A 16710-nucleotide genomic window follows, 5' to 3' on the forward strand; every position below is an offset into this window, starting at 1 on the left:
TAGATGGAGCCGTTGGCTGCCATCAGAATAAAAAAACAAAAACATTTTCACCATAGGGATGCATTGCTAGATTCATATTGGCTATTTCAATTTGCAATAGCTAGTTTGCTATTGGCTATTGCTAATTGAAATAGCCAATAGGAATCTAGCAATGCATTCCTATGGCAAAAATGTTTTTGTTTCTTTTTTGACAGCAGCAGAACCACCCGGCCAATAGAAAACAGTTGGGCGGAGCTAGCTGTCACTGCTAGCTCCGCACAATCGTTTTCTATTTATTTTTTTGTCCGAGCAGAACAGCCGAGCTGAATGCCGCTCTGCGGCATTCGGCTATTTACTCACTGCTGTTCAGCATCTATAAGAATAGACGGAACAGCAGCGAGTAGCCTGCCGGAGGTTCGGCTTAGCCGATCCAGATGTTGGATCGGCTGAGTCGAACTCCTTCTGCACTTCAGGTCGGCCGAACATGCTGATCGTGTTCGGCCGACCCGAAGTCACCCGATGTAGGGCTGATTGCAGCCGATAGACGGCTGAAGTCAGCCGTACCAGCCTGGACTGAATAGCTGAACAGCATTTGGCTCACTTCGCTTCAGTTCGGTCGTTCACTCGGCTGCCTACAGCAGCTTAGTGAATAGACCCCTAAGTCATGTTAAAATGGCATACATTAATATTGTTTGAGGGACCACTTTACAATGCTTTGAGCACACTTCAAGGTGCCTTAATTGCTAATGCAGTTTGCTTAATTGCTAATGCAGTTTGATGTTTGATGTCAAGTAGATGTGTGTGTTTTAAAAAAATATAAAGCAGGATCCTCCATGTTTTTGCTATATCTACAGTGGTTTATATCTAGCACATATGTGTTGATACTCTTTCATTTATTACAAACATTTAGAAATGTCAGAATACATGGGTTTATGATATTTGCAATCCAATACACACAAGCTGATGTGTATTTAATTGTGTTATATGTCATTTATAATGTGCTAAATTGTTCAGTGTAAACCAGACAAGATCCATCCAGATTTTTATGATAATGATGACATTTATGGATGAACAAAGAAACAAACAATAGTACATGTGGTGACTTGATTAAGAACTGGTCTATGTTTATTCCCTACAGAATAAAAAAAAAAAGCCTGCAAGACACAAATAATGAATCACCCTAATTGGCAGGAGATGCAAGCAGGTTTGGGTGTGCACCAGTCACAAGGGGGGTGGGCAGTACTCTTGCCTCTCATTGCGGCTAATAAAATATCTACTTACGAATGGCCAGATGAAGAATGCATTTATTTGTAAAGATCACTGCCACACAATAATCAATCAGTAAGGGATTCAGGGAACATTACATCTAACAAGTATGTAAAGCTTAACATTGATATTGTATGAATGCATTCCTTTAAGATATAAGTGTCTGTGACATATTGCCTCTTTTGTCAGTACAGTCCCATTTACTATAAAATGCCTGGTGATCCTGCCAATTTCCATGTCTCCCATCAAACCATGCCAAATACCAAGATCAGTGCTGACAAGGACAGTTTGTGTGCTTGGTCTTGCTGATCAGTGTTAGAGGATGCTGTGCTGACGCACGGCGTGCCTGTACTACCGCAGTCAGCTTTTCCGCCATGCCCCTTACTCAGCCCTGCTTGATGGACAGGAGCCCCTAGTAGAAGCCTTGTTGTTAAAACAGGGAACGTATTTCCCCAGTGTTCATGACATAATATTGCTACATGAACTCAGGCAATAGAGAGGCACACCTCCACATTTGTGAAGATGACCACTAAATAAAAATGAAGATAAAACCTATAAAAATCAAATAATGAAAAAACCACAGGATTCAATGTAAAAAAATGTTTATGTAAAAAAAATATTACGTGGAATAGGATAAACCACAGACTGCCAGCAAGATCCTGAGTAAACTTTTTATGCCCGTGTGCATGATGCCATACTCAAGGCAGAGTATGTTCTAACTGGAGCTCTCCTTAGTGCTGAAACTGTATTTTTACATATTTTCATCGCTGAGAACGTTAATTTAATTTTTTAGTAAAAAATAAAAGAGGGCTTTTCCTTCCTTGGTCAAAATCTAGGACACCCTTTTGGGATGGTAGCCGTATTGCAAGGACATGGCTAGCAGGCGGCACCCTATGCTATGCTATGCTAATCCTTCCGCAACATAGGGTGCTCTCTGTGCATCCCAGAAAATTAAAAAAGAGACATTAGACTGAGACCTTACTGCTTTAAATTAAACAAATCTCCACATGTCTTCCCCCTATTTAGACTAATACCATAAATGCCCCTGAAGTCAGTGATGTAACGGGGATATCTAAGGAGTTACCTTGCCAGAGTCCCCTGTATAATTAAGCCCTACTTTCCACACACCTTTTTCAGCTGAGGAGCTGAGGGAGCTTTTGCTCCCCCAGCAGGGATCCAAGTATCACAAATAAGGAGAATACCCAACAAGGGAACAATATACCATTTAAAAATGAAAACATTACGTGCAGATCTAAAAGTTCCAGAATCTTAAGTTTAACTCTTGGCATACCTGCATGAGCAGCAAACTGGTTCACAGGACCCGTAAAACCAGTTAACCAGTGTGGGAGGTGGCCACATAAGCAAACTCCTTCTTGGTAGCATCTTCTCTTTGACATTGGGTGTGCCTTGGAGCCCTGGCCTGTCAGCATCAGGCCCAATGGTTTTGAAGGGGTACCCTGCTTTTTACGGAAACCCCTCGCAATGCACAAAGCACCACCAATTCTGACAGACAGACAGGCTGGTAATAGCATGATACGGAGCTGCATAATATCTGTCCTCTTTCCTTGGGGGATACCGTCCCATACAGCTGGTGTAATTATGGGGAAGAGAGTGTATATTATTTTTGTATTTAAAAAGCAAAAAAAAAAGGAAAACTTTGTCAAATCAACCCTAACATGTTTCCCTTCGAAGAACAAATGTTAGTAAATAGCAAAGTTTTTTTTTTGCTGGGTTGCCAGCAGCCATTTTGAATATTTGAGTGGGAATCCAGCTGTTCAAAATTGCCAGGTTAAAAATTAAACCAACCCTGCATTTGAATTGATGCACACTTACAGCTCTAGCTGCTGAAGAAAAAAATACCTTGCAGCAACTTAGTGCAAGTTTAAGTTTATGTAAACCCTAACAACAAACTTCTCTTATTTGTTCCCTTTTGGTGTGTTAAATATACATTTGAAGCTACTTTGTTACATCTGTTTTATAAGTATAAAAATACACACTGATGCAGCCACAAATACAGTAGGGTCTGTAGTCCTAATGCAATAATAATGATCCTCCATATATACAGTACATTAAGTGCTATCACCCTAGGACAGAAGTGTGTTAGTGTTGGGATCACTAGGAGGCAAGAAAAAAAAAAGAAAACAAATTCAGCTGCCGCATCTAAGAACCTGATGCACTATATTACATTTTTATTCTAGGGTTTAGATACACATTAATAATATTGTGCGTAGAGTTAGTCTAGAATTAGAATTATGTTCTATTTTATTATATACCAATACTTGTGTATTGCTATTTATACACATTTGCAGTTTTCTTGTTTGTGTAGATGCAAATCATTCTGGATAAAAACATCTGTAAAGAATGCCTTCTCTGGTCTATTTCTCATTCTCCAATTAGTATATACTGTATGTTGTTTTAAAATGTATGAATAAATCACTGTAAAAAAATGTGTTGAGTGCAATGACCTATAACACATTTCTCATCGGATTACACCATCTCATGGGTCTCCCAAGAAAACTTGTACTGAATGTTCTTGGATAGGCAAATGGATAAAGCCTCATTTTCTTGGCTACAGACAGAGTTTTCACAGCACTATTTACATTTAGCATCAAAATATAAAACTGGATATACTTCACTAGGAAATAAGATAGGGAAAAAAAACACTCAGAGGACTGATTAAGTCAAAACAGGGCAGGGAAACTGACAGGCCAGCAATATATGGGGTGCAGTAAGTAATTAGATTGGTGCTTCTTATCATGCCAGTCTGGTGCGTTTACATTCAGCATTTTAAAAATAATTATATAATTAAATTAAATAATTGCAGTAGCTATATATAACACATAGTTATGTTGAAGTTAAAGCTAAATATATACATATATGGAAGCTATTTTACCTGCCAAAGGATTAGTATTTCTGCCCACCCAGTTTTCAGATTTACACAGCTATGTCACACAGCACAGCCCTGTCTGGCTGGAAAGGAGACCTGATTTTTCTCTACTGCTGTAGGTAACCCTTGAAGGTATTGTCCCTTTCCCTGCCTGTGCTCTCTATTCCTATCAGTATGTTCCATGCTAGCACACATGCACTGCTGCACATCTGACGTGCATTGTAGCATGTCAAAACACTTGTTAACAAAGTACCATGCTTTAAAATAAAATGCACACTCTTCTTTAGTGCGTTTGTAGAGAATTGGGCAGCCCACTGAATTGAATGGGCTACCCAAACATGTTGCACCCTAATGGGTGTAAAACACACATACATCCGTGCTGTCGCGCACACACAGATGTGAACCCAGGCTAACCCAAACACATAATATACACATGTGCACTACACACATTGTGATAATGCATGTTACGGGCTTATTCACACCACTGTGCAATGCGCAACCTGGTGTGCACACTTTTTCTTTTTAAAAACGTTTTTTAAATTGAATGTATTCAACATTATGTGTGGCAGCAAGACATTGTCACGCGCTGTACTGTGGTGTGATCAAATGCATGGTTGGATCATTTTATTGCAAAACACACATGCACACATGGCACTGGGGATTGGGCATTACCACAAAGCATAGGTGCGAAGCCAACCTCCAGATTTTTTATGTGAGTTGCTTATTTAAATTTATTTGTACATTTGATTTTCACTTCATTTCGCAAAAAGGCACAACTTAATATTTACAAATATTTGTTATTTATTAACTCAATGCAGTTTTATTTTTTTGATTTAATAGAACTTTTTGAAGTTATGTGGTATTTGTGTGCTACTAATTTTTTTAGAGTATTTCAGGAAATGTATGGTTTAGGAAGTCTTTTACAAACTATAAAAGTAAAAAATAAAACAAAAGTGAAAAAATGCAAAAATAGTCTGCCCACCTGAGATCAAAAAGTGGAGCAGAGTGCCTGATAGCGAAAGGGTTAAACTGTGTGTTACAGAACAGTACGATTCTCACAGAAAACATCAGTGACACTGGATTTTGGCAGTACATATTTAGTATGTGTAATAGATTATTTTACTTTTACATTATTGGTAGGCATAAATATGGCAGCAACAGCACCAATCTGAGCCATTTGAACTTAAAAAGGCTAGGTAACTTTGGCTATAGGGAAACTGGCATTGGCAAAACAGTTTTGTAGCACAGCTTGTGATCTTTTTTTCACAGTAGCACACTATTTTGTCCTAAGAGCATCATAACATGTCAAAACACAGTCCACAAAAACACTTCAAAACCACAATCCTGCATTCCAGATGAGGCAGTTTCTATCCTGAAATAAAAATGTGAGTGGCATATTTCAGGGACAATAGCCACACATATAGCACAGTGGCTGGAGTATGCAAGCAGCTTGATTGGGTTGCAAGGTAAGAGGTAAAGATTAGTCAGTTTTTTGATAAAATAAAAATTGAGTGTATTATTTCAGAGACAACAGCCAGAAACATTGAATAGACTCACTGTACATTATGTAAGCAGTTTCATTAGGCCGTAATTGAAGTGAGAGAGATGAGGCAGGTTTTGACATAAAATTAAAGGCAGGATTATTTCTGGGACAAAAATCAGCAATATTTTATAGACGCCATGCACACTATGTAATCCTTTTTACTAGGCCACAATTTCAGAGGCAGAGGCTCAATGACAACATTCAGAGTGCATTATAGTGAGCATTCAGAGTGCATTATATGAATGACAACAACTGGAAATATTGTACAGATTCCATAGCAAGCATTAAAGCAGTTTGAGTAGCCCACACTTTGAAAGTGACACACAACATGCAGATTTTAATGCAACAAATCCACATTTCACAAATCCACATTCCTCATTTCATGTACAGGATTTCAAATGCAATTTTTTCAGCCCAAAAAGCCATTTTTAAGTGTACATATTTCAGAGAAAAAAAGGAAGAGATATTGCACAGACTCCATAAACAGTATTTAAACACTCTGTTGTAGGCAGCATTTGCAGACTGGCACACCACATGCCGCTTTTCAATAAACTACAAATTAATGTATATATTTCCCGAAAAAAACATTGTTTAAACAATATTTTGTAGGTCACATTTGCAAAGTTGCACATTACATGCAGTTTTTCAGGCTAAAAATCTATAAAACAATGTATATATTTCACAGAAACAAGGTAAAAATATTTTACTGACTCCATAGACCACATTGAGGCACTTTTGGTAGGCCATATTTTGAACAGGAAAGGACAACAGTTAGCATTTAATCCAAAATCAACGTTAGAGTGTATTTATTTCACAGAAAAAGAATATGAATATATTGTAGTAAATTCATGTACAGTATTCAAGCATTTGTATTAGGCCATATTTTGAACAGGAGAAACAAATGGCCAGCTTTTACGACGGCTGATATGGTGTAGTAAGGTGTCAACTAGTGGAATAGGACAGCTGCCCGCTACAGACCTCTGCAAGCTGCCCCTGTCCTCTACTAAATCCTTCCTTTCTGCTGTTCTGCCTCTCCTTTACTTTCCTCCCCACCAATCTCTGGCACCCACATGTGGTATGTAACCTTATAATCCCTACCCTCCTCATTGCTGGAGCCCAATAGGCAGTAAGCTGCAGCTGCGAAACATCTCTAACAATTGTTGCTTCCTGCCTGATGTCCCCTCAATCTATGATCCTGTCACTCTCTTCCTCCTGCAGTAAATGACTGATGGTGTGCTAAAATAATTCAGCCCACTTCTCCATGCCAGCTTGTGAGACTATGGTGTGATTGGTAGGAAAAGGACAATAACTTTATTGTCAGCTATGGCAATAGGGGGTATAAGGGTGTGGTGCTTTGATACACTAAAAATTGGGTAATTTGGTGCACAAAACTTTGCCACGCAGGAATGTGCTGCAAAGCAGGCCCCCATTATTGCCCATTCTAAGCTACCTGATGTTCAAAGGCCAGGAAGTGCAGTAATGTTAGTTCATTTCTAGTGGTAAAAAGTTATCTTTAGGCGAAAGGTATCTGTTTCTTCTGATCAGACCTTCACTATATTGTTACTTATTTATACATTTAGGTTGTGGTGTAGCTGAGAGCAAGGTTACCTAAGAACATTTGCCCAATTCAGCAGTCAGATTAGAAAATAATTGTATGTCTTTTAGGCAATTAACTGACCTGAATTTGTTCTCTCTGGAGAAGAAGGTGGACATGATCACCATGTATAAATACATAAATGGTCCATATAGTGAGCTTACTGGCAAATTATTCAGTTTAAGGTCACTGCAAAGGACAAGGGGGCACTATCTGTGTCTGGAGGAAAAGAGGTTTAACCTTTGCATACAGAAAGGATTCTTCAAAGTTAGAGCTGTGAAAATGTGGAATAGACCTAGTTCTAGGTAGCTCAGTTAACTGTTTAAAAAAATCTGGATATACAGTATTCCTAAATGCACAGAATATTACTGGATATTGAGTTCTTATAGGTATATTAAGCGTCAGAGATTGTTGATCCAGGGGATATCCTTTTGCTTATGGGATCAGGAAGGAATGTATTTCCCCCGTTGGAGCAATTGAACCATGCTTTACAGGGGTTTTTTGCCGTCCTCTGGATCAAAAGTGGGTAACTGTGGGCATAGAGTTGTTTAGTTTTCTTCTTTTTTTCATATCTCTATAGGTTCAACTCGATGGACTTATGTCTTTTTTTAACCTGACTAACTATGTAACAATCCCAACACTTATGACTGAGATGAATTTTCACTATTTTTTTTCACCCCAGACAGCTGATATCTGAGTACAGTACATAGTTACATAGTATTTGAGGTTGAATAAAGACACAGGTCCATCAAGTTCAACCTACTGTGTGTATGTTTGTGATTCTGCATGTGTATGTGTACCAGTCCCCATGTGATCTTATTTTTAAGGGTACCCTTACCCCTGTATGTTCCGGTCTCCTAGGAAATTGTCCAAATGTATTTTGAATAATTCAACACTCTCAGCTGATACCACTGCTTGTGGCAGAGAGTTCCAGACCCTAGCCGCTCTAACTGAGAAGAAGCCCCTTGTGCTTAAATCTTTTCTCCACCAGCTTTAGTTACTCCCTCCTTTATGCTTCTAAGGCACAAACACGCATATTCACTTACAATGAGCAAATACACACCTTTAATTTTAAGGTCAACATTATTCCTCAGCCATGGGTAGATTCCATAGTTTGACTGGTCATCGGGAATTGGATTGTTTTCAATCCAGCCGCCACAGGCATATTGGAAAAAATTGTCACAGGGATCCACAGAAAGGTTCATCTTGTTTCGTATAACAGCAGCTATGAAATAAAATAAATATTTTAAATGTATTACCTAAACATGTTCTAATTATATACATTAAAGATAGCTTTAAAATATATATGATTCAATTAGTATTATTTACTTTTGTATTTCCTGCCTAGCTGCACAGTGTTTGCACTTTCTTGTTACTCTCTCTCTCTCTTTCTATACAAGTCTTGGGGTCAGCTCTGGCAGATTAACAATATTTCTATCTCTAGGTAGTGTATCCTTAAATTGGTTTTATGATTATCTCAGCAGTGGTTTATAAAGGTGTTTATTGTAATTGTGTTACATACAGATGACTACAGCAATAGACTGGAGTATGGCATACTCCAGTCTGGAGTAGATTGGAGCAGACTGGAGTAGATTGGAGTAAAGCATGTATTAGGTTATAAGGTTAATAACATATACAGTAAGTCCTCTACAATCAAGTTATGAACTTTCAAAGATACATATATGAGTTTGCATGTCCAATCATGTAAGTTAGTTCACATGTCTGGCATACATTGTCACGTATGTGTGCTTTTGTGTACTTTACTGTACAGTACTGTATATAGTACAGTATCTTTATTTCAGGCCCAGGATGTCCAGAAGCAAGTGTAAAAGCAGCCTTGATGTAGCTGGGCAACTAGGCCAACTTTGTTGGACTTACAAACAAATTGGACTTAAGAACGTGCTCTTGGAACGGAAAACGTTTGTAAATAGGGGAATTACTGTAATGCAAAACTGACATTTTCTAACATGAGTATACATCACTCTACACTGTGTATGTATCCATCTCACAATTTCAACATCCAGAAAAATGTTTATACATTATCTTTGTTTTAGAGGCCCATTTAGGATCATAAGAAACATGTTTAGTAAGTTTAATGTCCAATCCAATAATAGATAGTTAACAAGTACTTGTATGCAAATGTGGAACAGCAAAAATTAACATATAAGAAGGCCACATTAAATATTATAATATACAAAAGCCACTTAAACAATTCCCTTAAAGGCTAGTTGGAAGTGTACCCATTAGCCAAACTCTGAGTGTTATTTTTTTATTTAGATCAGTGTATAGATATGCACACTTATCTATATAATTAGAGACAACTGTAGCACCATCCTTTAATTTGGGAATACATGCAACTGGCTACAAAATTCAACCTCAGCTTTTAAACCTTTTTCTCAAATAAGGATTAACCCTGGTGTCTGCTGTACTCTAATGTGAGCATAGTCATTACAGTCATCATGCCATCCTACCTAAATCTACAGATTTAATGCAGTGTTTCCCAGCCATTGATCTATTATGTATTAGCAACACAGTATAATGTACTATGTATTGCACCTTCCTACATAACTAAACACTGCTTTGCCTGTGCTGAATGTCAATAAATATGCAATATTGGAATCAATTCTATAAATACCAGATAAGACAACAAAACTGCTGAAAAGCTGATGAACATTGATCCATTATGTACTAGCACCACAAGGTTTACAGTATGACGTACTACCTGTGTAGCACCTTCCTACACAAGTAAACACTGCTTTGCCTGTGTTGAATGTAAATATACATGCATTATTGGCAGCAATGCTATAAACACCAGATAAGGCAACAGAAATGCTGAAAGAGCCAGTTTCCTGTGTTGGATTAGGATAGGGTTAGGCTTTGGGGGAGTGCTAGGATGTGGTTAAGGTTGGTTTATGTTATTTTTAGTGCTGCTGCTTTATCGTCCTCAACAAATCAACATCATATGCAACCATGACTGGTACAAATTGTAGGCTTGATTGGCACTACATGGTGTCCAAATATTAGCCTATTAGTGTACAGAAAGTGGTGTAAAGTCAATATTGATGTCAAAGTTCAGGTGCTAGTTTTCTTTTAGGGTCAAGTGTTGTTCAAATCTTACTTTGGGCTCATTTTCTTTTGTTGTCCTCCTGGAAGTTTAAAGATAAAATAAGCAGTCCTGACTGCAATACTTACCTGTAATCCAAATTGGCGCCCGCCCACAGTACCTTTTCTATGTCTCATGGCACCCTGCACTGTCAGTAAATCAATGCAGAGAGTGGCGCTCATGTCATCACATCAGAGCAGCTCTCTGCATTATCCAGAACTGCCCACTGAAACTGCTGGAAGAGTAAATGGGTGAGGACCCAGCACATCATGAAACCAGACAAAAAGCATCAAGGTGAGTACAAAAAAAACACAAAGCCCAGAGTTGGACTAAGATAGAGTGTGAAGTTTATGGTCATGGTTTAGGAGTTATGTTGAAGGGTTAGGTTAAGGTAAGGGTGAGAGATAGGGTTAAATGTTAAAATGTGGTTATCTGTAAATAGTTACATTTCGGAGTTAGGTGTTGCAGTGTTAAGGTTAGGAGAATTTGATCAATGTTAGAGTGATGATAAAAGTTAATGAAAAGTAATAGCTGAAAGAGGGTGGCCTCTTTGGATATGAAGATTAAAATGTAGGTTCACTCTGGATGCCAAAAATCCCATATCTAAGCACCAGGTTTCAGAATCCTAAAGGGTTAAGTCTTGGGGTCTTATTAAGGTTTAGAGATAGGTTAGAGCCAAGAACTTCTATGTTGAAAACATACCAAACCCTGGCTTTGCAGCCATTTTAGAAAGCAATTGTCCAGTAAGAACATAACCATCTCCTGAAATGCACTTAAGCCCACAGAAGCAGATACATCCAGTCCGTTGGTTAGGTTAATCTACTCCCTCCAATGCCAGCCACAAGACAATAAGCCATTTTTAATACACACCTATATGAAATATACACATCAATATTACTTGCATAGGCTATGTTCACATATATGCATTTTAGTACAATGTAATAAAAATGATCTCTGCATTGCTTGCAGTTTACACAGGTGTACATTTTCTTCACAGGGATGAGCAGTAACACATGTAAAATACACAGCTCTGCACCCACGCTGCATGAAAAATGCACATATGCGGATGTAATGTAAGGTTAGTCAGAGTCCTTGGAAATGGCTGGTATTCCCCACTTTTAAACTTATAAATCTAGAAGATAAATGAAATAATCCCTACAAATACTTAAAATCAAAAAGTCAGTATGAAATATAAACCCAGATTAATGTTTTTATAAAGGTGGTACCGGCATGTCTCCACCACATGAAGGCCTTGTGTCTTATCCTCTTAGGGGACAACACTGTTTGCTTTCCAGCAAACATCTTTGATAAATGTAGAGAAGGAGAATATATCACAAGGGACTAAAATGGAACAGTTTTGCTTTGTTTTTCTGGGATATAAAATTGATGTTACAGTGAGCTGTATAGAGAGCAGCAATGTCATGAGGGTTCTCAATCAATGGAGCTAATCAATATTTCTACACAGGTGGGTCAGAACAGTAATAACAATCAGTGTGTTCAAGATGCCAGAGACTGGATGAAGTCAGCAGCTCACATATATTAGGATAACAGGATTTCGAGCCAGCCCATTTTACTGAATGGAGCAAACAAGATTGTTGCAAAAATGTCAGAAATTCTAAGGAGAACTACTGCACACAGACAGTATACATTTATAAAACACCTTTCCATCCCAGTTATTAGTATACATGTGATGTGGTTCTATTTTAAATTCTGAAAGTATATATTTGTTTTCAGCATGATAATAATAATAATAATAATAATAATAATAAAAGATTAAATTCTTTATTTTTCAAGTGTTAGCCATGTGTGTTTTTGGAACTTGGCAGGTCAGATCAGCTTTCAATGATTTTCTGTTCATTTGTTCTGGCATTCAGTCCACAACCATGCTTCCACATAAGGAAATCTGTATTTATTCTAAAATGGCTAGTGCTTGGAACTAAAGAATTCTGGCTGGTATGACAGAATTAAGGCGGTAAATGAAAAGCATGTCAAACTATGAGCCCTTGAGGAACCTCAACAAGAATGCTCCCATTTCAAGAGAATCCCTGTTGGTCCTATACTGTGATGGGCTGTTTTACTGACCAATAGGGATGTGTGGGGGGAGTTGATCCACAAATTGCTTTAATACATACATTTTACTGTCGATAACCTCCATTTATTCACTTTTTTAAAATCATATGATTTACCCTCACGTGTGTTGGTGACAATTAGTCATGGGCTATGGGCTATCTGTATATATCTACGTAGAATTGTGCACTACAATTCATATGCTGTTGTGCTCAGTATGCAGGTCACCGGATTCCAATTATATACCCGATTGGCATCTTGAACTTTTTTGAATATTGGTACTGCCGTAGCTTTACACCAGTCACTTGGCACCTTTCCAGTCATTAAGGAGTCCTTAAAGATGAGGAATAATGGTCTGGCTATAACCTGGTCAAGCTCTTTAAAGTACCCTGGGGTGCAGGTTATCGGGTCCCAACTATTTATTTGCATTAAGTTTATCCAGTCTTTGTTGAACCCCGACTACTGTCAACCACTGCGGTGTTTTACGCACTGAGCAACTCACATTCTTTTCACCATTAAACCCGTCTTTTTCTCTGTGTATACAGAGGAGAAAAATAAATTTTATAGCTCAGCCTACTCCCTGTCGTTTGTGATTAGTCTCCTGTTTTCATCTTATATTTCATCTTTTCTTAACTTTTTGCTGTTTATATATTGGAAGAATTTTTGGGGGTTCTTTTTTACTAACTGTGGCGAAATGTTTTTCGTAATCTATTTTAGCTGCTCGGATTTCATGTTTACATCTCTTATTGCATTCCTTGTAGCTCTGGAATTTCACTGCAGTCCCCTCCATGTTATATTTTATAAATGCCAGCTTCTTTTCTTTGATATGTTGTTTTACCGTTTTGTTTAACCATGCAGGTTTAGCTCTCGATCTTTTGTGTTTGTTACCCAATAGCATGCACTTAGTAATAGCGTTATGTAATGTATTCTTAAAACAATGTATTATGTATTCTTAAAACAATCTCACTTCTCGTCAGTGTTCAGCGTTAAAAATAATTTGTGCCATTTATTGTCATACACCAGATGACGCAGTTTTATTCTGAAATTTAGCATTCTTGTCAGATCAACACACCTCTCTGTACCCAATATTAAAAATAATTACTCTGAATTTACGATTCAAATTATGCGTTGGAACACGCGTCAACACGAGCGTTCAGCTTTGTCATTGTCTTTGATGGTTCACATCTGTGAGCTGCATTGACATGCATTTGCTAAAAAGTGCAGTTTTGTTTTTTAATGTGCATCAGCGCAAGTTATAGCCAGTTTTGAAGTTCACATTTTCCTGATATGCATGCTTATATTAGGTCCGCATCTTAGATAGTACTGAAGCCAGAATATCAGCATGATAAATAAGCAATTATAATTTTCAGAAGATGTTAGCAATCGCAGCCCTGATGTTTCCCTCCGGAAAGGTTTACGTTAATATGTAGGGTTAAAGTGTAGTTCCACTTTTGCAGATAAACTGGTATAATACTTTTTTTAAATTTGATACATGTTACCATTAGGGTTGGGCTCGATGTTCGAGCCGAACGTGAGTTTGACTCGAACATCGGTAGTTTGTGTGTTCGGCATGTGCTTTGTGAGCCCTGATTGGCTAAAGCCTTGCACCTGAACACAGATCATGATGACTCTGCCCAACCATGGCTCACCTATTACAACTGTAAACAGTTGGGCAGAGCTAGTTGTCACTGTCACTGCTAGCTCCGCTGCCCAAATGTTTGTATGTTACCGCAATCGGTCAAAATGCCATTCTGTGGCAGGTGTTTTTCGCAGCGATGGGACGGCGGTTGTCTGTTTTTTTTTCCATTATTTCTATTTATTTTTTTATTGTTTTATTTTGTATTTCATTGAGTTGTCGTCATCGTGGACAACACTGGATGTTTAAGGGGACCCCCCAAGCACGATATTTAAAGGAATTTTTCATTTTTATTGTTACACTTTAAGCAATGTAAAAACCACTGCTCCTTTAAAACCTGTATTTTTTAACCCCTTCGTGACTGACGATGTACAGTGTACGTCGCCAGCATCAGGGCTGTTTAAACAGACTCCCGGCGACTTTTGCCACCGGGAGTCTGTTTAAACTTGTAGAGCCGAATCCATTGATTCACGTCCCCCAAGGCAGTACCCGGATCCCCGGATTTTCAATGTTTTACCCACATAGACTTGCATTGTGTTTGAGTTTGAACACAAACTTTCCTCATGTTCGAAAGTTCGAATTCGAACCGAACACGGGGGTGTTCGTCTCATCACTAGTTACCATTCACATAGCAAAGCTTAAAAAATTAAAATTAAAAATTGCTACTGACATAGTTAAGTGCGGTATGCTTGTCTAGAAATCCTACCTAGCTTCCCTCCTATGTAATGTTAAGGAGGGGGCTGTGGGAAGTTATTTTTACTCTAATTAACCCTGTCTGTACTGTACTGGCTGATTCCATTATCAGTTGTAAACTAAATTTTAACATTGCCTGTCTTAACAAAAGGATAATGACCTGGAGGGTAGGATTCTTCATTATATGTTAATGAGAGGAAACCACAGTCTGCAGTTGTCCCTCTGAAATTGTTTAGAATAGCTTGTAGTCCTGTGTATAATCCTGCACCAAAGAAACAAGTAAGGTGAGAATTATTTTTTTTATATATATATATTGGTATTCTTTTTGGTATGCTGTATGAACGGGAACACTTAACAAACATATAGAGATAGGGGTTTTTTCAAATTTGACTGCAAAAGTGGAACTACACTTTAAGGTGCTTGGTTCAATAAAGTTTAAGTGTAAAGGTCAGGTTAAGTACCTACATCAGAACTACAGAATGTATCTTTATAAAGCTTTTTATCTGACTGTTCCTACTTTAGTTTACCTAAGATGAGGGTCACTTTAATTTGGGCTTTTTATTGGCATACAGAGGGATGAAAAATGTTTTGGGGTTCATACTGCATCGGAAACATCTTTTATATGCCATTATCCCAGTGAGAAATAAAATGTAATAAATATATTATGTATTAAAAAGTAATACTTAAATAATATTCAGCATGATACAGAAAAAAAAGTATACATGCTAACATATAACTATATCACTATAATAAGTAATCTGTAAACAGCAGATAGCAAATAATGCTTATATGTACCTGACTGTAAAGCTGCTTGGCAAGGAGTCTCCAAAGGGTTCCTATTAGGCTAAAATATAATGTAATTATGATTACCATCACAAAAGTGAATGTTGGCACTGGGACAGTCTATAGTACGAACTATGAAGGTCCTAACCCTGAAATGAAGAATGGCTAGTCACTGGGGTAAATATACAATAGAATTATGTCCTCCTGCACTGTATTGAAAAACAAGCATGACAAATCACCTTATTGATCCAACAGGAAGACAAACCTGTGAGCAATGGTGTGTGCAGTTCATGGATGAGATCATCAGCTTTGAAACACTGGTTGGGAAACAATGACCTAACCAATATAACGTTAACATTACTACTAGCTGACTTGTTTCAAACCGAGAAATATGCCCAGGTAGTTGGCTACTCCCTATCATGCACTCAAGAACTGATAGAAAAAGCTATTACAGAATCTATAAAAGCATTCAATATTTTGAAAGATGAACATAAACATAGCCATGGCGCAGTATAAAAAATAGTCAAAAAATAAATGGATTCTGATTGGTTACTGTATGATTTGCTGCTTGATTTGTTGCGTGTAATTAGTTAAAGGAGAACTATGAGGTTAGTGCTTTTCACTCACCTCATAATTCTGGCCGACCTGTGACAATGAGACTGTCACAGTTCGGCTCAGTAGATCGGGAAGTGATCGAACACATACCGGCGTTCACTCACTTCTCGATCCTGTCACGGCTCTCTGCCATGATAGGGGAGGGGCTGGATTCCCCCTCCCTGCTCCGATCCTCCAGCGCTGACTGGCGGAACGGACGGGAGAGGGGGCGGGTACAGCTGGCTCTATTCTAGATAGGCAGAGCCAGCTGTCACTCACGCATTGTCGGGATCCGCTTCAGCTGCGGCGTCTCAGTATACCACGAGCTGTAGATCGCGGTATACTGAGCTTAGGGTGATGGGAGGACGCTAGTTTGTGTCCTCCCGTTACCCTAAGGAGAACTATGGGGAAAAGCCCTAACCCCACAGTTCTCCTTTAATAAATTTAATTCTGTTATGGTATCCCCAAGGAACTAACAGCCATACCTTGCGGATGAATTAAAAAAAGTAGGACCTCTGTGTAACTATGCTTTCTCACCAGATCAGAAATTAGTAGTTCCCAAACA

The 16710-nt window shown here is 38.2% G+C and overlaps 1 protein-coding gene across 1 annotated transcript in view; it reads right to left on the reverse strand.

The window, feature by feature from the left end:
• Positions 1-16710, reverse strand: part of PHEX (phosphate regulating endopeptidase homolog, X-linked) — a 145503-nt gene that overhangs the window by 93101 nt on the left and 35692 nt on the right. Inside the window, exon 3 of the mRNA XM_018562426.1 lies at positions 8333-8494. Coding sequence (XP_018417928.1) covers positions 8333-8494 — 162 coding nt within the window. The remainder of the gene's footprint in view (positions 1-8332; positions 8495-16710) is intronic.

Source organism: Nanorana parkeri, unplaced genomic scaffold (assembly GCF_000935625.1).
Source record: "Nanorana parkeri isolate BGI_ZX_2015 unplaced genomic scaffold, ASM93562v1 scaffold577, whole genome shotgun sequence".
Taxonomy (NCBI): Eukaryota; Metazoa; Chordata; class Amphibia; order Anura; family Dicroglossidae; genus Nanorana; species Nanorana parkeri.